Here is a 24,031-nt window from a genome sequence, read left to right on the forward strand (position 1 = left end):
TGTAGGAAAAATAAGTAGAATCAGAACTTCTGGTGCTATTTGTATTTTAAGATCCACAATATAGCCTACTCTGAAAGCAATACATTCTTCAGGCTTTTCCAAAATTGCTAAATTCCCTATATCTTTTTCTTTAATGAAAACATGGCCATTCTAGTACTTTATAGCACACGAAAAGCTGTTCCTTGGAATTGGACTGACAGAAACATTTTCATGATTGTCAGTCACTTCCTTGAATGCCAAGTCTGTACTAGTCCCATATACTTACAAATAAGTGTGTCTTATCATTGTTTGGTGTTAAAGCTGAATAAAGATCCAAAATGCCAGATGGCATTGAGACATCAGCATTTACAATTCAAGAATCCACAAATTCACAGTAGAACTCTGTGAACTTTGATTCTAAAGCCACCATTGTCATGGAAACCAAGATTTTCCCTAATTATCTTTATCATGTGTATGAGTATAAACCTCCTAGAGCTCTATTTCTTAAGTTTAATGCTACACTCTTAAGTGGAAGCATGTATTCAACTAATTTTCCTTAGTGTACATCCTATGCTTGTCTATAAACTGAGGAGCAAAATTAAATGTGAATCCAATCAAGATTATCTTTTACTGTTTCTATGGCAGGTTTTAAGTTTGGAAGCCCTTTCTTATTAATCAGCACTTCAGGTAATCATATATTAGGATGAAATACGTAGGATTCCATCTTCGCTTATCTTAACCTAAACCATTCAATTTATTCATAAGTTGTCAACATGACTTGATTGTACAGAAAAGTTGCTTTTAATGAAAAAGTGAAATTTTATTATCTATTCAGTGGTTATGTTACTTTAGCCACATAATGTGGCACACCCAGAAACAGTTTTCATGAAGGCATTGGAAAAGTACTCTGATGACCTGAACTGATGTTGAAATTTCAGAGATTCTTAGCTCTACGTCAGTGAGTGGGAAAGGACATCCAATTTCCTGTGGATGTTGACCAAGACACCGCACACAAAAATACAAAATAGACTTACAAGAATATTCTAGAGAAAGACCTCATGGTAGACTCATTCTCATAGTGATTTGACATACCCTTAGCTCTATCTCAAACCTCTGTTTCAATAATTACAGCTCTTGTGATAATTATTTACAACCCACATGTTGCCAGACACTACTGTTTCTGATTATAGGTCTGCATTTGCTTCTTTTGAATTTTAATAATTTGTGGACTTTATCCAAGTGTCTGGGTGATGTTGTAATTCATTATTGATGAGAAAAAGAATAAGCTAAAATCATAGTGCTGGTTATGAAGACTATATTAAATCAATTGCTATATCAATAAAATAATTTTAATTAATGGGGGCGGAGTCTGAAGGCTTACCTTATCTTTTCTCATCTACAACACCATGTATGTTTCTTTTCTGTTGCTTCCCCATCACTTAGTACCATTTACAACTGCTGAATATTTTTGAATAAATGAATGTGTTGAAGAAATGTACGTAAAATCTAAAAATATACTTTTGATTCAATTATAATCTGTCCAAATTCCCCTTCCCTGATTTTTACTGGAAATGTTTAGTTCTTCCTGAGAGTTACAAGCCTAGATGCCCTTGTTCCTGTGCCTAATTGTTTTTGTGCACGTGAATCTGTGGCATTTCCATGTATATTAACTGTGAAGCCATTTCCTCCAGAGTAACTAGATAATAGCATGATTATCACAAGCAACTCTTTCAGATTTGTGAAGCCTTGATACATATTTTTAAGCTACATAGCCTATGAATTCACTAGATTAGAGTATATGAACCAATAACTTTATTTGATTTATGCTAAAATTGAACCATTTTATATTTCTTCACTTATTACCTCTGTTCCATCTCCTATATGTTTATTGCTATCTTAAAATATTTTCCAAATTCTTTTTTAGTTTTTAAAAGTTTTATGTCTTTTTTATTTGCTTGTTGTCATATTTTATTTAATTAAATGCCATTTTCTTGCCAATGGCCAATATATTTAATGATTAAACGCTTAAACCGTTGATGATTTTATGTGACAAAAATAAAGAATCTGTTGTCATTATTCTTATTTAACTTAGATCTGGAAAGACTGTTCAGTCCAATAAGAGATGAAAATCAATAATACATAGCTATTGAAAGATGTGGAGACAAAATACCATTATTTCTAAGTGATAAGTTTGCTTACTTTGGTTTTCCAGGTGAAAACCGAAATCAAACAAACAAATAAAAATAACAAGTTCAGTATAGAACAGTTGTTTTCAAAATGTGGTCCTCAAGGCCCCCTCAGAGGTTTGTTAAGATCTGAGTTATTTTATTTATTTATTTTTTGAGACAGGGTTTTGCTCTGTCACCCAGGCTAGAGAGCCGTGGCATGATCACAACTCACTGTCCCCTTGACCTCCCAAGCTCAAACTAATCTCTCACCTCAGCCTCCCTAGTACCTGGGATTATGCCACCAGGCCCAGCTAATTTTTGTATTTCTTGTAGAGATGGGATTTCACTGTATTGCCCAGGCTAGTCTCCAACTCCTGAGCTCAAGTAATTCACCTGCCTCATTCTCCCAAAGTGCTGGGATTAAAGGCAGGAACCACCACACTTGGCCAAAGATATTTTCTCTATAGTACTAATATGTTTTTGTCTTTTCAATATAAAAAATACATCATAATGTGTCTCACTTTCTGAGTTTACAATGAAGTCTGCCAGCGACTATGTGATGTGCTATTCCAACAGATTGAAAGCAGAAACATATTAAAATACATCTGTTTTCTATTAAGCCAGATATTAAAAGAGATTTATAAAATTGTAAAACTGCATCTCTTCTCACTATGTATTTTGTTTTAGAAGACATAATTATTTATTGTAGAAATAGATCACTTAGGTTGACTTTCTTGATATTTTTACATGAACATTTTAAAAACCAGAAATTCAAACCAATACAGGAAATATGAATAGTTATAACTGACACAAACAGAAGATCTTTGACATCTTCATTAATTTTTGAGACTGTAAACTATTTTAAGATAAAAACTTTGAGAATTGCTGGTGCAGAGGATTGGTAATATGTATGTATATATACAACAGCAATAACCAATTATAATTCAAAGTTGAAAAAGTGAAATATTTGGGAATAACCTTATGGATCTATGTGGAATATATAATCAGTATAGTATAGGGGACTCAATAAATAGGGATTCATACCATCTTCCTTGGCATGAAGTTTGAGTATTATAATAGTGTTTACTTTTTAATTTATAGATTTCATCTATTTTCAAACATTTAATGTATGTGAAGTATTTAGCATATTTCCATTAAAATTTCAGTGGAAATATGTTAAATAACAAATTTCAGTGGAAATATGTCAAATCTATGAAAATAAAAATTTTTATAAGATTTAAATTCTAAAGTTTATATAGGAATAACAGAGCAATAACTACAAAAACGTTTAAAAGAAAGATAATGAAGGGAGACCTACCTTATCTGATATTATAGTTACAACACAGAGTCAGATGAATAGAATTAACTAGCTCAAACTTCACTGTGTGTTGTGCATATGTGTGTATAGGTATATATTTGTGTGCATTTAATATTAGATAAAGGAGTAATTCATGTTCAGTATTATTCATGATAAGGGTTATATAAGTGGAAATATATTTTATCATTTCATTAAAGATAAATGTCATTAATATTAAAAATATTGCTAAGCATTTGTAAATTGTTGGGGGGGGCAGTTGTAAATTGAAACAACCTTCTAAGATAGCTATTTGCTACTATACATCAAATGCTTTAAAACATTCACAATCTTTTTTTTGTTTTGTTTTTGTTTTTGTTTTTGTTTTTTTTGACGACGGAGTCTTGCTCTGTCGCCTAGGCTGGAGTGCAGCGCCGAGAACTCGGCTCACTGCAAGCTCCACCTCCCGGGTTCACGCCATTCTCCTGCCTCAGCCTCCCGAGTAGCTGGGAGTACAGGTGCCCGCCACCAAGCCCGGCTAATTTGTTTTGTATTTTTAGTAGAGATGGGGTTTCACCGTGTTAGCCTGGATGGTCTCGATCTCTTGACCTCGTGATCCACCCGCCTTGGCCTCCCAAAGTGCTGGGATTACAGGCGTGAGCCACCGTGCCCCACCGAAAACATTCATAATCTTTAACGTGGCCAATTTATTCCTAGCAATCTCTCCTAGGGAAATGTTCAGAAATAGGAAAACATTTATACATAAATATGTTCACAACAGCAAATTTTATATTAATTCAAATTTTAGGACAACATATGTATCTATATCTTGAGCAATGATTAAATAAATATGGAAATGACAAAAAAACCTGCATGTGGAATAGTATTAACTAAGAGTAGAAAATACAACTATGTAAAAGAGGATATAAAACTACCAGGGGTAGATAATGTAATACATTAAAAGTGGTTATCTCTGGATTCTGCAATTATGGATAGTTTTTATTATCCTCTTTATGCCTTTTTGTATTTTCTTATTTTTTTTTACAAAGATCATATATCACTGCTAAAGTAAATAAAAGCAATGCAATTTAATTAATTTTACACAGAACTATTGACTTTTTTTTAAATTTATTTATTATTATTATACTTTAAGTTGTAGGGTACATGTGCATAACGTGCAGGTTTGTTACATATGTATACTTGTGCCATGTTGGTGTGCTGCACCCATCAACTCGTCATTTACATCAGGTATAACTCCCAATGCAATCCCTCCCCCCTCCCCCCTCCCCCTATTGACTTTTTAATTCATAGATTAAGACAACAGACATGTTTCATAACAGTTCTGAAATGAGATTTTATATTACATTTCAGCTGTGGGTTACCTGTTTTTTTCCATACGCCAGTGACTTCCTTGAGTCGTACCCCATTTTCAGAGTGTACTTGTTATCCATTTGCCAGTAAACTATGTAACCTTAAACCAACCACTTTTCTTCTCTTGGCCTTTAATTTCCTTATCAAATGTTGTTTCTTCCAATTCTATAATTTGAAAATTAAGTAGTAAAGATCTCCAAAACTATATTTCCAACCGAAACATCATCCCCTGTAATCTGTCTGTCTTCTACTATACATTTTCACCTAACATATTGTCTTACCTTTTGTGCTTCTCCTCCTCCAACCCCCACCTCCCAACATGTGATGATTGAAGAAGGGATTATAATGTCATCTTTCTGTCTTTCTTTTAGTACTACTCAACATTCTCAGCAACAGATCTTAGTGGTCTTTATGTAATATTACTGACAGATTGTCATCTACAGAGCTTTGGTGATTCTCATTGTCATAGAATTTACTAAACTCTGTAGAAATTCTGAGTCTAGATCTACATGGACTGCCTCAAGCCTGAAAGTGAAGTCCTGTTGCCTTTCCTTTTCATCCTTAGCTCTTTTTGATATAGGCTTGGTACAGTTATAGCCAACCCAGACTTGGATCATATATTTAACATTTGAAATGAGCAGCACTTGGGAAATACTTTCTTTCTGATGAAGCTATTATGTATTATTGTAACTATAGTTTACAACCTGCTATTTTTACGCTGTGGTGCTTACTAGAGAACATTGTTATATTTAGTTGTTAATTCAGATAAGTAATTAAATATGTTAATGGATGACAATATGAATGCATGTTGGTACAATATTATAACCTTCATGCCAATCAATTCACTTGATATCACATATCAGTTTCTTATAACTTAAGTGGTATTAAATTCTTCAGTATAAAGTTTTAAGCTATAGTATACATTTTAAATGGAAAAACAAAATCTTAGAGTTGATTTTCTTTGTCAAATAAGTCATTTCTGGGGTGGAAAATATGCTGTTTGATGCCTCTGTGTGATTCATGTGTACTGATAAATTTCTTTTTAAACTTGCAGCAAATAGTGGCAGCAATAAATGCAGGGATTATACCTTTAGGAAACACCTCCAATCAAATCAGTCACTGGGATTTGGGAAGTTCCTTCTTCTTTGCTGGCACTGTTATTACAACCATAGGTAGGAGACAACTTATTTTTGTTTTTTGTTTTGGTACAGTTTGTGAGATAAAATCCATTTGTTTGAATTTTTTGCAGAGTTGGTCAAAAATCATTTTACTTAAGATAGAAAAACTAGATTATAGTAAATTGATTGTGCAAAGGGGGTTTAAAGGTTTAAACAAAGGAATAATGGAAATGAATTCATTGTTATTTTAGAATACTGAGTTGACTTTAAAATACATGTGAAACAGGAGCAGTGCAGTTCAGTCATTTGACTAATGGTAGTAATGTCAAGAAACAGCTTAAAATGATTATTTCTTTAGACAATTAGTTTTTAATTTTCCTGAATTTTTGATACTTTTTGTGTAGCAGAAAATGATTTGAATACAATTTTAACATTCTTTTCATGGAAGTTCTTACATGATATAATCTTTTCGAATTTGTAAATTTTAACTCTACATTTTAACAGATTGTGCCTGTTAATATGGTCATTTGTGATGATTACTTCAGGACTTGTTTTTTATACATTATATTTTGCTAGTAGCATAAATACATAAAAATTTAACACTGAAATGTGAGGATTATGAAAGTATGAAAATTTAGGCCCCTGATGATTTTTTAAAATCGCGTTGTTTGTTATAATGTTGAAAGGGTTGCATAATGAACGTGGTCTCTTTTTTCAACTTACCCACACGTATGCTTGGTATCTTCTAAAGCAGCAGAATGGGTACATGTAGATGTCCTCTCTGCTAGTTTGTCATTCAGTGCCCAAAAGCTATTCAGGAAACCTAAACACAGATCTCATAGTGAAAGCCATGTTTGTCATTCTGTGAGAATGAGAAAAGCTGCTTGCTAATGGAAAGAGATGCGTTTAAAGTGTATTTTTTAAGAAAGAGAAGGAAATGGACTCATCATAGTTATGAAGGAATTTCAGGTGTGAGAAAATATGTTTTAAAAAAGGAGTTCTTTCTTTCCACATACCTTTGGAATAAATTGAAATCCTGAAAGTTTCAATCTTATTTTTGTGATATCATTCATAAATTATGACATGTATAACGTTTTCATGTCAGCAGATTATATCAAAGTACTAAATAGGAGAACACGGAAAATTTATGGATGAACTCTCACTTAAAAGTTTTTCTACAGGTATTTGTACTGTTCTATCGTTATATGAATCCACTGTAGTGCCTCTTTGCACTGGATCGCATGCCAGCAAAATACATACTTTAGCATGCTGATTTTTTGCCTTTTTTGAGAGGTCAAGAAACTATGTTTACTCTTACATTTCCATCAGCTAGGTCAAAAGTTGTGTGGCTGTGAAAATCTGGAAGAATGGCAACCTTGATTTCTAACCATAATAACAGGTTAAGTTTGGGGCTTAGACATCTTGGCCATTTCTACTATGGAAATAACTATTTATTGTGTAAACTACTTAGAGTCTAGAAGAAAAAAAGCTCACAGACTGAGTGAGAATGGTTTGTTTCTGCCAATGAAAATTCAAAAGTCTAAGTTATAACTCATCATGACCACCACTAAATTATTTTGCAGGAGACTCAGTCATTATACAGACTTACTGTTGCCCTGTATGTTTATAAACAGTCTCATTTTTTGAATCCCCAAATACAGTAAGTTTTGCAGACATACACTTCAACACATGAAAAAATATAAACCATTATTACCAGCCTTACTGCAAATTATAGCCATTAAGCACAGTAGCTGATCATTTAGGCTCTTTAGGTAGCTGCCTGACAGCCCAGATATTCTACTCTTCTATCTCAGGCTTTAGTCTTCAGTGGATTAAATCATTCCGGGTAACCCATATGAGGACTTTTTACTGCATGGTCTTTTACTCTTGTGGTCAACACCATGTCCTCTAATCTTGGACTAGGTTATGGTGGTCTAGGGCAAGAGAAAAAATTTGTCCTCTTTTCTAAGTGTGCACTTGACATCAAAGTCATTATTCCATAAAATTCAAAGTATAATTAATAAAATTGCTAATGATAATAATTGTGTGAGCTTTGAAGTGATTTTTAGCAATCATGGAAATTATGACTTTTAGTAATAGCTGCATTACATAAGACATTTTAAAATGACATTAGAAGTTGGGAGAGTTTTGAAAAATAAATTGCAGTGGCTTTTAGAGGGTTCCTGGTACAGGCAGTGTTTCACGGAGCTGAGTTGGCCACAGTTGTCCAAGGATTTTCTGTTCAATTTCATCAATTTTTCTAAGAAGCAAACATAATCCTCACTATTCCTTGGAAATATGCCCAAGGGGTGTAATACAAAATAAAATATTAAAATTTAAGACCAAATTTTAGAATATCTGTTCATATATCTAAACACCCTTTCCAAAGTTATACCCTTCCAAATTCTTCACAAATCCTCTTCCATAGTTGCACAGACTGAAATCCATTCTTGACCATTCCTTTTCTCTCATATGCCACTTCCATTCCATATACCAGTCCTGTTGGCTTTGCCTTTATATTAGATTCATGCTTTAACCACTGCTCAGCATTCAAGTTGCCACCATTTTTGTCCAAAGTAGCATCATCGCATGCCAGCAGCGTTGCAGCAACCTTCTGCTCAGAAATCTTCTGTGGTTTCCAACTCAGTCAGAGCAAAAGCCATAGTCCCTTGCTGATTTTTCCTAGTAAAATGCAAGCTCTATGAAGTTAGGGATTTTTAATCATTTGGGTCTTGCCTGCATCTCCAAATGCCTGATACATATTGGGTGCATAATAATTATTTTTGAAACTAAAAACAAATAGGCATTCTATATGGTCTGAACTATGACTTATTGGAAATTACATAACACCATATTGATACCTGTGAGGCTAAGTTATTAGCCCTTTCAACATATTTCGTTGCCAGTCTGTTTGTCTATATGTTAATTCAACAAATAATAAAACACTATCGCTCTATTGCTATAAAGATAAAAAATAAATTCCCGCGGTTTTAAGTTGTACATAGATCAGTCAGGGAGAAATGTGGATAAATACACATTTACAATACAGTGTGCCAGGAGTTGTGAGTTAAGAGCATTTAATGGGAATGTATTGATGCAACACTTTACACAGATATTGGGTGGGTAGGTGAGTGAGAAAGAGGCGAGGGATGGTTCCTTTTCCTTAGTAGGCATTGTCCCAGTTGACTGGATAGAATTAGGAATTTGCCAGGTGAAGAAAGTTGGAAAGGGAGCCTTGCAGGCATAGGGAGCTCATGTGGAAAAGACCAGGGGTAAGAGACAGTGTGCTCTGTTTGGCTAGTGCCAGTTATCTAGAATGGCTGCTTGGAGTTGACGGGAGTCATCGTCAGAATCATTTTAATCTGTAAGTCAAGGTAAGAAGCTCCTGCTGATCTGTGCTACTTCTCCTGCTGCCAGGATTACAAAGGAAGTAAGGACATAGTCCCTCCTTGCAGTCTCATTTGGGAGACAACATTTACACATATGAAATGACTGAAGAATAACAAAAATAAGTCTTGGATAATGAAATGTAACATAGAACAGGAGTTTCAGTGCTATAAGAATTGAGAAAAAGCGAAGAACACATGGGCTGGAACTGAGAGTCTTAAGTGGAGAAGTTGGATTTGAACTGTGCCTTGAAGAAAATGTTTCTTTTTTTTTTTGAGTCTTGCTGTGTCTCCCAGACTGGAGTGCAGTGGCGCGATCTGGGCTCACTGCAAGCTCCGCCTCCCCAGTTCACTCTCCATTCTCCTGCCTCAGCCTCCTGAGTAACTGGGACTACAGGCGCCCGCCACCTCGCCTGGCTAGTTTTTTGTGTTTTTAGTAGAGACAGGGTTTCACCATGTTAGCCAGGATGGTCTCGATCTCCTGATCTCGTGATCCACCCGCCTTGGTCTCCCAAAGTGCTGGGATTACAGGCGTGAGCCACGGCGCCTGGCCGAAGATGTTTTGATTTAGACTGAGGAAGGGGAAAAAGCCTCCCAGTCTGTGGCATGACTAAGCAAAAATCCAAGAAGGGGAATGAGCTGGATTTATTTTGGGGATAGAAAGGTAAGTGTTGGAGTAGACTTGTTTAAAGAAATTGTTTAAAGAAGACTTGTTTAAAGAAGTAGTGAGAAATAATATTGACTGCTTTAGATGGAAAAAATGCATTGAAAATAATCCCATGTTTGAGGATCTACTGCAATAAGATAGAACCTGGATTTTTAATAAAAGTGAAGTCAAAGTTTAGAAGTGACAAGAAGCATTTGTCAGGAAGAGGATTAGCGAATACTGACAGTTTTTCTGAGAGAGCAGTTAGGAGGCATTGCAGTGATCCAGGGAAGGAGGGATGTATTGACTGGGATGATTGGAGTTGGTGTGGAAGGACAGGAGTAAGCATAAAATGTTGGAATAATTGGATACAAGAATCAACAGGCCTTGGTGACTAATAGAATGAAGAGACAGGAGTCAAAATATTGAAAGTGAAATGAATATTTAGGCATCAGGCTTGTAACTCATAGACAGTGCTAGTTGATATTTTTTTGTTTTTGTGAGAAAGGAGTAAAAATGTGGCCAAGATTTTATATGTTGTATTATTTTAGGAAGCTTCATTTTAGTCGTTCCTTTCTCCACCTCGCCCCCATTTTTTGTTTGTTTGTTTCTTCTTGAATTCAGCAAGACTAGAAAAATTGGGATTGAAGAGACCAATGACCAATCAGTACATTAAAAACAAGACCATGAATGATTGCAATCAATGTAGCAAAAGAAACTCATGATAGAGAATAGATGATGGAGCCAGAGCAGGGAGTGGGAGGTGTTCTAAAGAGGCTGATTCAAGAACTCTCTGAGGAGGTGACATTTAAGCTGAACCCTGAATGATGAAAATAAATCAGCTATGTAAAGAAAAGTGGAAAGATTAATGAAGGCAAAGGGCACAACAGTGGCAAAGATTTGGGTGGAACAGATTTTGGCATGTTCAAGGAATACAGTTGAGGCAGTGCCTGGGGGACTGCAGGAAGGAGAGAAGGGGAAAGAAGTGAGGTTAGCGAGATAAGAGGCAGCAAGATCATGTAGGACTCTATAGGTCATGGTAACATTCTAAATTCGGTAGGCAGCCACTGAAAGATTTAAGCCAAAGACAAACAAGCATGATGTGATGCTGGCTGCCATTCAGAAGGTAGAAGCTGAAGTAGAAGACCGGTGAAAAATGTGGCATAATACAAAAATATATTTGGTCTTTGACCCCGGTTCTTGGCCCAGAGCTCCTAGAATCCTTGGGCTTTTCTGAGTGATGGGAATGTCTTCTGTTATTCATAACAAGCCCCTTTCAACCATGCCTGAGTTTATGCTAATGAGGTGACTACTGGTGGGCTGCTAGATAACTTCAAGATGGGGGCTAATAGCCAGAGAAACCAACCATGTGATTAGCAGATTGGAACCTTCAGCCTCACTCCCAGGACTCTGGGGAGGGAAGAATGGCCAGAGGTTGAGTTTAATCACCAATGGCCAATTATTTAATCAGTCAGGCCTACTTAATGAAAACTCCATAAAATCCCCTAAACAATGGACTTCAGAGAGCTTCTGGGTTGGGGAATACTGGTGGTAGGAGGGTAGTATGCTGGGGGAAGCTGTGGAACATAGAAGCTCCGTACCCCCTACTTCTATGCATACCGGAATGCATCTCTTCCATTTGGCTGTTCCTAAATTATATCCTTTATAATAGACCAGCATTAGTAAGGAGAATGCATTCCAGAGTTCTGTGAATCCTTCTAGGGAGTTAACCAATCTGAGGAGAGGTCCTGGGAATCCCTGAATTTGCAGTTGGCCAGGCAGAAACGTGGGCAGCACAGCATGCCATTTGCTACTGGTGTCTGACCTGGAAGCTGTCCTGTGGACTGAATCTGTAGGTCTGGACTCCTGTAGAATTGAATTGAATTGTTGTTGTTACAGAATCAGAGAACTGGGTGGAGGAAACACCTCACAAACATGTTAATATATTAATCCATATGGGAAAAGATGTTGATTGAACTAGGTGGCAGTGAGGAGGGTGAAAGGTGAACAGATATGTGGTCTTAAAAAAGTTTACAGATGGAGATATAGTCCTCTCAGAATAATGCTTTAGAGGGCTTAGCTTTTAATTTTTAAGTTTTTAAATTTTTACGAGTTTTTAAAGCTTTTCAGTTAAACTACAGGAAAGGCAGTTGGCAAAAATGATGTATGGACAACTGTATTCTATTTCAAGACCAATTTAAGGATTCGAATAAACTATAAGAAGATTTTTTTACTTGAAAGCATTAAAATTATAATTTTTATAATTATGTAACTATATCAATTTATTATATATTACATATCAATTACATTGATATGTAATATATGATTAGTATATTTATATTTTATATAGTTATATTATATATTATATTAATGTATTATTTTATATAAATTATATATTGATATTAATGTATACAATTTATCAATATATAAAGTTATATTAATTACACTTATATATTAATCGAGTTATATGTTAATACAATTTAATATAATTATATTTAAAATAATAAAATATTCTCCAGTGGAAAGTGAACTGCAATGTCAGGAGTTGCCTACATTTATCACTCAATTATTATGTCTGAGTGTCAGAATGCAAATAACAAGAAGGCCACTATGGTCTACAGTGACTTTAAGATTCCAAAGCATTTCTCTTAAGTCTTAATGGGAAACTTAATTTTTCCTTAGAGCAATATTTCGCATATTTTCAAATGACTCTTATTTTCTATCACTTGAGCATAGAGATTGAATTTGGCTAAATAGTTTCTATGATTTTTTGTTTGTATTTTTGTTTCTATATTTTGAACCTGCCACTGGGGCTTCCAGTTGGCTGTTACCTAGATTAAATTGCTAAAGCTATTATGATAACAATCACAGATTTACTGCAAACTTGTATTTCTCCAGTTTGGTATAATGCTTAAGTAATTATGAAAACAAAACAAAACAAACACCAGGAAGAAAATTAAAAGTTTGCAGTAATTTTAACAAGAAATTCCAGATAAAAAGGAGTCACTTTTGGAAATACAGAAAGTATACTGAAAACTGCAAAGCCTATGCGTGTTTTCAGCAGAGTCTAATACCTTTCTTTCTGTTGGATGTGGGACAAAACTACAACTTGAAAGGATGAGGAAAAATTGTGTTTTCTGTTCAACTTGATGACCACAGAAGCCACTGCCTGAACTTGGAAATGAATGGACTTGAAGCAGTGGTGTGGAATTTGTCAGTAAACCTTTTCCCAAAGGATGATGTCATTGTAGCTCTGCATGTTGGGTGCTAACTTATTAATTTAGTACACTCATAACTCTGTGGCATTTCACTAGTCCCTTGCATGTTCTCAGAGAATTGTGTATTGGATTTTGGGAGTCCATTTTTATAGAAAAGTTAAGGTTCTCTCAGGCAGCTTAAAAGACAATGAATTTTGCAAGGTGACTTCCAGTTCCTGCTCTACAATCTCATTGCATTTTTCTTTATGCAAGCTTGTGAAAGTAGACGATTATTTTTCCAAAATATGTACTTCCGGTATTGTGTAGTTGAAATACAAAAATTGAAATTAAATTTGGGTATTTTATTCTGTGTTATTCATCCCATCTACTTAAATTAAGGAAAATAAAACACATATTAGGATATTATTAATAACATTTGCTCCTGCCACTCAAAAATCTTCATGTAGTCTTATTTATTTTCTAAGTTAAAATGTGTTTCTCAGAGAAAATTTCTTATGAATGATAGCTAAGTTGGCAGAGTGCAAAAGTATATTTGATAGGGAATAAAGCTGAATTATTACATAAATACTACTGTAGACTCCAAAGCAATAATGAAATAGATTAGTCACCTCTTCTCATTGCATATGTATGCTACATCAGGCAAGAAAAGCACCTAGTACTCAGAATCCTATGCTAGCTGAAAAGGGATTTGGGAACATTAGGGATATAATCTTCTCAGACGTTAGGCATAATTTGTTTTGTTTTGGGTTTTTTGTTTGTTTTTAGTAACAGGAGAAAAACATAACAATATATTATAGATCTAACAGAAGCTCCAGCAAGAGAAGGGTTGGGCATTGGGTACCAGCATCATAGTTGCCCATATCTCTAGTGTAGTTCAAGTCAGGAATTGCTTGTATTCTGAAACAAAACACACTTTCACCTATTCTTGAATAATTTTGAAAAGTTTTCAATAGCATATTTTAATTTTCTGAGAAGCAATCACTGTTAAATGTTGTGGTCTTGAAATTATCCAAAAATTGGAAGCAAGGAATAGTCATGAAGTTCATGCCCTGAATAAATACAGAACCTATTTTTTCTTGTCATTCCTCCATCCTAACTTCTGAAATGCAGACCTGTTCATTCTAGATTATAGATTTTGCAGAGCATCTGACTGACCACCAGATATCCAAGTATTGCTCTGAATGTGATTAAAACTAGGTGTGATGATTATCAGAAATTTTTTTTGTATGTGTGTTGGGTGTTTCATTTGATAAGAAAGGCATGTGACAACGTTTGTTCAGTCCTGTCTACTTTCAGCCGGTAATTAAGCTGCATGCTTTTCTTCCTAATTCTTTTTATTTTTTTTATTTTATTTTTTTTTTAGACTTGTGCAATCTTACTTAGTCTTGGAAAATTGGCACTGTTATTTATGTGGTAGGGTGCATATGGCATGATGTTTACAAAAAAGTACCTGTGCCAAATGAAGTTCATGTTTAACTATTGTGGTTTGTGTGCACCTAAAGTACAATGCTGATGTGACTCATTCCAAATGGAAAAGAATTCCATACAGCCAACTCTTGGTTCTAACAGAGCATTGGGATGAATAGTGATGATACGAACTACTGAAAGCCACAGGTTATCCAAAAATGCACATTAATTGCTAATCTTAAATTTATTCCCCTTCCAACTTTAATTTTAAAGCAAAAACAGCAAACAAGCAGCCAAGTTTGGTTGATGTGTCCTACCTCTCCCCTCTAGGCGTAAACATCCCTTATTGAAGATGCTAACAAAGAGTGAAATTGCCAAAGCCAAGCAGCTAGAGAAGAAAAAAGGGAAGTAGGGGTGTAAAAGAAAAAAAAAAAACAATTTTCTCCTACTATGTTCTTACCACTTGACACAGGACTTTTCTGACACCAGATGTATGGGATTTTTCTGCAATTCTCCACTGGATACCAGCTGGGTTTCCTCTACTTCAATTCAATTCTGACGCTATCAACCTGGAATTAGCATCAGATCCCACAGGTGAAGGGCTCAGTCCCACAAGACTGTCCCCACTCCACATGCCGATCACTAGTTTGAGCCTCCCTGGGTTTCATCTGGAGCAGCTCACAGAACTCAGGGAAACAGTTTACTGACGTTTACCAGCTTATTACAGAGAATATCACAAGGGATACAGATGAAAGATATACATAGGGAAAGGGATGTAGGAAGGGGTGAGGAGATTCCACAACCTCTCTGGGATGCATCCATGTGTTCTGCAACCCCAAAGCTCTCCAAACCCCATAGTTCAGAGATCTTTATGAAAGCTTCATCATCTAGGTGTGGTTGATTATCAATCTCCAGTTCCTCTCACCTTTCTGGAGAATTGAGATGGGGCTGAAAGTTCCAAACTTGTAGTCATGGTTTGTTTTTTTTCTGGTGACCAGCCCCCATCCTGAAGCTATCCAGGAACCCAGTAAGAGTCACCTCATTAGAGCAAAAGATGCTCCTATCACCCAGGAAATTCTAAGGGATTAGGAGCTCTGTGTCAAGAACCAAGATCAAAGACCAATTATTAGGATGAAAGATCCTCCTAGTAACCCTTTTGCTCTGGAAATTACAAGGGTTTTAGGGGGCTGTGTGCCAGGAACTTGGCATGAAGACCTACATATATATATATACACTTCTTATTATAAATTATACTATCTTGAGGAATACGAAATAAGTCATATTCGGCCTATATAGCCTCTGTTTAAAGTATACATGCTTTAATATATAATTTCAGTGGTACCTGTAGACAACTTTATGAAGCTGTGTTTTAACTTGATGGAAAAAAGACTGCAGACATGACCTCCTAGTTAGCATTATGCTACAACTAAAATCATGTGCTGTACATATTGATACAGACTAGTTTTGCTTATGCTGCTTAGAAGGAAAATAATTCTGCATTTTTTTAAAGGAGTGATATAGTACAAGGAGCATCAGATCTCACTTTAGAAAACTTAGGTTCAGGGTTTTGTCTTTGTCACTAGCTAGGGTTGTCTTTCTGGGCAAATCACAGTTCTATTATCCTTGATTTTCTCATTTGTCAACTGGGGCTGGTATTTCTCAAGAGTTGTGAAGACTAAATGAGGTTGCATATGTGAAAATAGTTTGTATATTGAATGACTCTGTACTAATTTTTAGGGTAAGCTAACTTTATTATTGACTAATTTTTACTATTTTATTATTAATGTAAGCCGATATTATTTTTTACATATTTATTTCTGCCACTAATATTTAAAACATAAAATTGATTGTTTCTTATAGCTTTAATTCATACCCCTAATTTTTATAACATAAAAAAATTTTTAAAATTGTTTAGTATAGCTTGAATGTACAAAATTCAATCCCAAACCAGTCATTCCCACAGGGCTGTGTTATACTTGACTATTTCTCCACCTAGTTAATTTTTATTTTGATTTAATGAAATGACCAACCAGTTATTTTTAATTTAATTTAATTAATTTAGTTTAATTAATTTATTTTGACCAGGTCATTGAACTTTTCTGAGTTATTTGCTTCCTTCAGGTGAATAGTCTCAATGACTTTCTAATAGATGAATGATAATAATTGCATTTGCTATCTCACAGGGCTTTGTGAAAACTCAAAGGATAATCTATTTAACAGTGGTAAATAACCTAATTACTATGCAAATAAAATTGCTTAATTTTAAAGAAGCTGCTGTATTTGTCTGTTTTTCCCTATTGTTCGTCAAAGATTGAAATAAAGTTTGCGACTCAATTTTTATGAACCATTGGAAGACAGCTGGATAAGCTTTAAGAGTCTGTAATCATGTTCTGAAGAGAGGGTCCACAGCACACAGCAGATTCTCAAAGGGGTCCATAAGCCACAAAAGGGTTTAGAACCATTGGCTTGTATAATTTGTTTTAATTTACAGATTGATAAAAAGTTCAATTTTGTGCTACTTCAAAAATTAAGAGAAAATACTGTATTAGAACATAGCAACATGTTCCAATGTAGGTGCTAGCAGACAAAATAACTGCTTCAAAAACTGAGTATGTAGTGCTCAGAAGGAAACCACAGGGAAATATATTTCTAAAAATAAGAAAATCTCATTCTACTGCTTAGCTCTGCGTGATGTTATAGTGTCATATATTTTCAGTACTCCTCGCCTCCTGCAGATTCTGAATTGTTTTCTGTAAATATGATACAAAATGTTACATTCAAGAAAACTAGAGTGCTACCAATCCCAAGCCATGACATTCTGGTTTAAAAAATTCAGACTTTGGGGCAATAATTTCAAGAAAATGAAATCTAAGTGTCAGAAAAAGGGGTCACTATATTTTTAGAGGAAAAAATCAGGGGATAGAAATTGTGGGTTTATAGCCCAGGTGCAGCGGCTCACTCTTGTAATCCTATCACTTTGGGAGGCCAAGAATTGCTGAGTTCAGGAGTTTGAGACCAGCCTGGGCAACATGACAAGACCCTTGTCTCTACAAAAGAAAAAATAATTAGCCAAGCATGGTGGCTACAGTGAGTCATAATCATGCCACTGCACTCCAACCTGGGCAACAGAGGGAGACCCTGTCTCAAAAAAGAAAATTGTGAGTTTATGATAATAGAAAGGAGGTTGTTACGATAAAGCCACTCTTGATGTGGATAATGATAGAAAAATAATAGCATATACCTGATTGCAAATCACATCTCATACACTCTTTGTCTTTCTACAGTATTTCCTGGTTGACTTTTATAAATATTTGCTGAAAGTCTAAAGTTGTGCAGTGCTAGTTATCTTTTAAAATTCATGCAAACTCTAGGAAGTGTATATAAATCAAGGCGATTTAAGATAGGTGCTTTGCTTATGTCAATGCAGAAAGAAAATCATATTCTTTCACATGGCAACTTTGGTCATACAAATAGTGAGGAATTAATAGCCTGCTCACTTAAAGTAAAATACTGTATGCTTTTATTAAAACTTGATTAGGAGTGTCTATAAATCATTAAGCAATAAGAAACAAGCAAGCAGTGTAAAGAATATAGAGTGATAGGTAAGCCTTCCTCCTGCAGCTGATCCTTCAGTGTTTCATCCCCTACAGAGTCAAACACAATTACCATTCTTACCATTCTAGGAATCATTTATATATGGATATGTATATGTGAAAGTGTGTATGTCTATAATTAATATAAATACATTCCTTTATTGTACAAGTGAAGTTCACTATACCTTTGTACCTCCACATAAGAAGAGGTCATGAAATTAAAAAAAATCATTTGTTGAAGATTTGCTTTATTGTTTTAGCAGCTACATAGTTTTCTTTTTAGGCGTAGGTCATAATTTCATTAATCCCATGTTGATGACCATTTTTTGTTTGCAACGGGTATTTTTTTAAAAAAATGTATACATGACTGGGTGTGGTGGCTCACACCTGTAATCCCAACACTTTGGGAGGCCAAGGTGGGCAGATCACCTGAGATCAGGAGTTTGAGACCAGCCTAACCAACATGGTGCAACCCCATCTCTACTAAAAATACAAGATTAGCCGGATGTGGTGGTGCATGCCTGCAATCCCAGCTATTTGGGAGGCCGAGGCAGGAGAATTGCTTGAACCCAGGAAGTGGAGGTTAAAAAAAGTAGTATATGTATGATATGACGTATATATGTATGAGCTAATCCAGTACCAGTTTTTAATGCTTTTTTCCTCGATTTTTAAAAATATGAGGTGACTTGTCATCAAAGTATATATATTTGTCATTTCTCATATATGGTAATATATGATTAACATAAAAATAGAATAATACAGAAATGTATAAAAAGGGAAGTGATTAGATAGGACCATGTTTCTTTTACAGTGATTTTCCTATGTATAGTTGACTTAGTTGATATTATACCATAATCACTGATTTTTAGAGATATTTAACATGCCAATATCATTGGTCTTTATGGATGTTATAAAGTTGAGCTTGCTGGCATAAGTATCTGTCTTTGATTGACTTATTAGGCTTCAGAATGAAAACATAAAAATAAACAGTGACTCAGGTATTATAATTAGAGCTTTACTGATACAGAAAGCCATTACTTGTCATTTACAGTGGCTACTAGTTACACTGTCTGTCTTTACTTTCCTAAGGGGGAAGAAAAAATTTTGTTGACTCATTCTTTAGGCAAGGTGATCCAGTCATCTAAATTTTTGTACCATTCAATGTGAGATCCAATATATGTCACTTAAACTGTGAGAAAAACAGTGTGATGTGCCATATAAATACAGTCATGTGTCACTTATCGACAGTGACATTTTCTGAAAAATGTGTCATTCAGCAACTTGTGCAAACATCATGGAGTGAACTCACACAAACCTAGATGGTGTAACCTACTACACACCTAGGCTATCTGCTATAGCCTATTGCTCCGAGGCTACAGACCTGTACAACATGTCACTGTACTCAGTACTGTAGGCAAGTGTTAGATAATGGTAAGTATTTGTGTATCTAAACATACCTAAACATAGAAAAGATGCACAAAATAAATGATATAAAAGATTTTTTAGTGAGTGAGTGGTGAGTGATTGTAAAGGCTGAGGACATTGGTACACAATACTGTAGACTTTAAAAACACTTCACTTAGGCTACACTAAATTTATGAAAAATATTTTTCTCTCTTCAATAACAAATTAACTTTAGCTTTCTGTAACAGTTTTACTTTATAAACTTTTTAGTGTTTTTGAGCTTTTTAATTCTTTTGTAATAATACTTAGCTTAAAATACATTTTACGGCTGTACAAAAATATTTTCTTTTCAATCTTATTCTATAAGCTTTTTTCTATTAATTTTTTAAAACTTTTTCAATATTTTTGTTAAAAACCAAGACACAAACACACCCACTAGCCTAGGCCTACACAGGGTTAGGATCATCAATATCACTGTGTTCCACGTCCATATTTTTTCCCACTGGAAGGTCTTTATTGATAACATGCATGGAGCTGTCATCTCCTACGATAACAGTAGCTTCTCCTGAAATACCTTTTATGGTTAACTTTTTTCTTACAAGTAGAAGATGTACAATCTAAAATAATAATAAAAAGTATAATATAGTAAATACATAAGCCAGTACCATAGTAATATTTTCTATCATCAAGTTATATGTACTGTACATAACTGTACATGCTGTACTTCTATACAATGAGAAGTGCAATAGATTTTCTATGTCAGTATCACCAGAAACATGTGGGTAATATGTTGTTCTGTGATGTCACTAGATGATAGGAATTTTTCAGCTCTGCTATAATCTTTTGAGACTGCTGTTGTGTATGTGGCCTATTGGTGACCAAATATTATGCAGTACATTACTGCATCTTGTTATTCTGAAGGTTTATCTCACGATTAGCATATATAGCCCTCAGATACTTTTCTTAAATGAAGGTATACAGGTGCAATAAATATTTCATACTTGCAGATGGCTTTCTCTTGCTTTCACACACGAAAGCTAATTTGGCTGGGTATAAAATTCTGGGATCACAACTTTTCCTATCACAACTCTATTAATTATTCTGTACTGTCTTCTGGCATCTGCAGGGAGAAGTTTGACTTAACCTGATTTTCTTCTTTTATTAGTAATCTATTTTCCAGCTAACTCCTGTTTTCATTTTTTAAGAGATTTTTAAAAAATTTTGTACTTATCGCACTTAATTCATTGTTTTTAGAGAAAGTTTTCTATTATATTATAGTTTCAGCTCTTCTATGCTGATGGTTCTGCGTTTCCATCTTTAAAGAAGCTGGAAAATTTTATATTGCTTTCGTATCCTCCGTTCTCTCTATATTTCATTTGTCTTTTAAAATTCTTTCTTCCATTACTTTTTTTTCGTGTAATTCTGGGAAATCTTTTATATTCTGTGAGGCGCATCACTGACTTGAGTTTGTACTGTTTCTCTTCTGCTCCTTAATTACATTGAATACAGATTTTGCAATTGCATATTCAGTTTTCTTTCAATCATCTATTTTTTTACCCATCTCTTTTCCTAATTTTGTCTTTAAATCACAGCGAATTTATTTTTTGTTGGCTTTAGGCTCCCAGTTTATGGATATGGTGTTTTATTATCTCCTGATGTGATTTCCAAACATATTCTTGGTCCTGCAGTGTACTATTTTTGGAGACACGCTCTTTTGAATCATTCTTTCATTTCCTCACAAAATATTTACAGAGTTTTCATTGAACAACTTCTACATGGTTGGAGTACATAATCGAGAAGTATTATATTAAAATAGACAATAATTTAGTGAGAAACTTAATAGTAAAGTAAGTAATATAGCATGTTATGTGTTAATTATATAGCTTTGGGGAAAAATTGAACAGCAAAATAGACTGGGAATGAGAGGAACAATTTTAATGGAGTCTAAAAGGTGATCTTTCTTTTCTGTGTTTTTACATTGCTTGTTTTTACTTTGGAGTTGTGTTTCTAATTTGTGGACAGACGGTGAAGTTGGAGCCTCAAATGTTCTTTCTACTCAATTCAATGTGAGCAGGCTCAGTAGTGGAATAGCATAGTTATAATTGGTTGCCAATGAGTGCATTTCAGTCTACTTTCTTCTGCTGAGTATAAAATTTTCCATATTCTCTCTCTGTAGGCTCTGAATTGTTATGGAAATGAAGAAATATTTTTTTTCTAGCTACTTTTCTTAGTTGTCTTTGAAAGTTGTCTTGTTGATTTCTTGCTAAAATCCTGGGTTCCAGCATTTGCTTTTCTAATAGACTAAATTTAGGATAAAGGATGTAATCTGAGGTAGTCATCGTAGCTGTGAAGAGATTACAGAAAGGGGAAAAATACACTAAGAGTCCACATTTGGAGCAAGTGGGGGGCCTTCTCATAATTATCTTTTTTGTGTTTGTACTTCACTTCAAGATCAAATTAGAAAGTGTGTAAGGAACTAACGTGTGAGGATGAAGTGTGATGTGGAACAGTGGCTTTCATATTTCTTCTCTGCCTCCCAGGCTCTAGGATCCTTTTTTTAAAAATTGAATTTCTAACATGCATAAAACAGATAAATAGATCTATTTGTGCATGTGCTATGAGTGTGTGTGTCTGTGTAAGTGTATCTGTGGTGAGGCAGAAGTGGAAGTGTTTTGTATCCAAGGGAAGGCTGCCTTTTTCTGTAGGAGGGCAGGACTTTGAGGTCACACAGATCTGCCTTTGTACACTGGCTGGGCCATTTTTGATTTGCCCTTAACATTGTGACCCTTGGTATCAGTGGATTTTAAAATGTCTTAGGTCAGAAAAAGTATGGCATTAGATTGAAAGCTTGCCTTTTGTATGGTCTCTTGTGTAACAGTATTTAGCATGTGGTATGTGCCAGGTTTTAAGTGCTTTACATATACTACAAAATTTCATTCTTATAACAACCCTATGAGGTGGTTGTTTCCATTATTCACATTTTTGGATAAGTACACTGAAGCATTGAGATATTAAATAATGTGCCTAATCATGCAGCAAGTACATGCCGTTGTGGTGTTTTAAGCCTACAGAGCCTAGCTTGCAGTGTTGGCACTTGTAACTTTGTAACTCTGACCTCTGCCTCTAGTGGCCAGGGGATCCAGACCTGCATTGAATTGTATTTTGAACAATGTAGGGTATCTATGTTGTACCATAAATTTTGAGTGAACTGATAATGTATGTTCACCTTTCCTCCTAATGGTTTAGGGACTTCATTCTAAGACTCTGCCTTTCTAAGGGAAAGGTTATGCCATTGTTGCCTTTGGAAAATACTTTCTACTAGTAAAAATTGTCACCTTTGGAAAATTACTGTCTACAAGTAATTTGCAAGAAATCAGTATGAAAACCACTGGACTATATCTCTGATGTGTCTCCCAACACTTTGTTTACTTGTAAATATTGAATTAAGTAAAGTATATCTGCCTTTACCATGTGTGAGAAAACCTTGTATGTTATTTAGGCTAAATGGCATTACTCTTTTGATGCTGAGGGTATAGTTTTTTTAAATGTAAACATATACCCTTTTTTCTAATGTGTACCTTTTGAAAACTAAGATCCAGAAATAAATTATTTTGAAGGTATTTTTCAAAATAAAAGTGTACATGGGAGCCGAATCCCATACTAGAGATGAATTTTAAAAATGATAATGGATATTGCATTAAATTGAGTTTAATTGATGCCCCTTAATGGATTTAGTGATGTAGCCTTTCATCTAAATGACCCAACTTCAGCTGTCAACACTCAAATTCAGGACCTGTATAGTTACACATCTTTCAGGTGGGTTGGCTGTCGCTTGCTTTCTCTCTCTTGTCTGAGACAGGCAGTAGTTGATGAGCTTTTAATTGCTACCACAAGGTAATAGTCAAGGAAGGCACGGCTAGTTCCTTACACCCTCATTTCAAGTAAAATTATATTCAATATAGACAGTCAGTACTTGAAAAGTTTGAGTTTTATCTCTTCAATCTATTCTGCCTTATTGCCACCAATATTTCAATGTTTTTGGCCTCAGTTTTCCACTTTGTGTAGTGATGGGGTTAGAATTCTATTGGCTGTGTCTATGTTTACATTTAATGATTTTGCTTAAAAAACTCAGAGGCTTTTCCCACCTCAGTTCATGGTGGTTTATATTGTGAATATAAAAAGTAATAGGCCATCTTAAACAAGATGCTGTGGAGCAATTCTATGAGGGATGTCAAAGTTAACGCCTTCAAAATAACAGGATTTGCTGTCACAAAATTATTATACCACTTACTAATGAAGGATTAAATATTCTGGTGGCTACTAATGTCTGCTCGGCTAGGAGAATGAAAGGTGAATAGTAATTTAGAGCACTTCATTTCACAGATTATATGGCGGGATATCAAATAGCTGTTTTTATGGTTGCGTATTCTGCAAAGTGAAGAGTGTG

General features: G+C 34.9%; 1 protein-coding gene across 2 annotated transcripts in view; it reads left to right on the forward strand.

Annotated features, from left to right (window-relative positions):
• Positions 1-24,031, forward strand: part of KCNK2 (potassium two pore domain channel subfamily K member 2) — a 145,848-nt gene that overhangs the window by 32,171 nt on the left and 89,646 nt on the right. For both annotated transcript variants that reach the window (XM_015116300.3, XM_015116290.3), the window contains exon 3: positions 5,867-5,984. In XM_015116300.3, the coding sequence (XP_014971786.1) occupies positions 5,867-5,984 (118 nt within the window). The remainder of the gene's footprint in view (positions 1-5,866; positions 5,985-24,031) is intronic.

Source organism: Macaca mulatta, chromosome 1 (assembly GCF_049350105.2).
Source record: "Macaca mulatta isolate MMU2019108-1 chromosome 1, T2T-MMU8v2.0, whole genome shotgun sequence".
NCBI classification, from domain to species: domain Eukaryota; kingdom Metazoa; phylum Chordata; class Mammalia; order Primates; family Cercopithecidae; genus Macaca; species Macaca mulatta.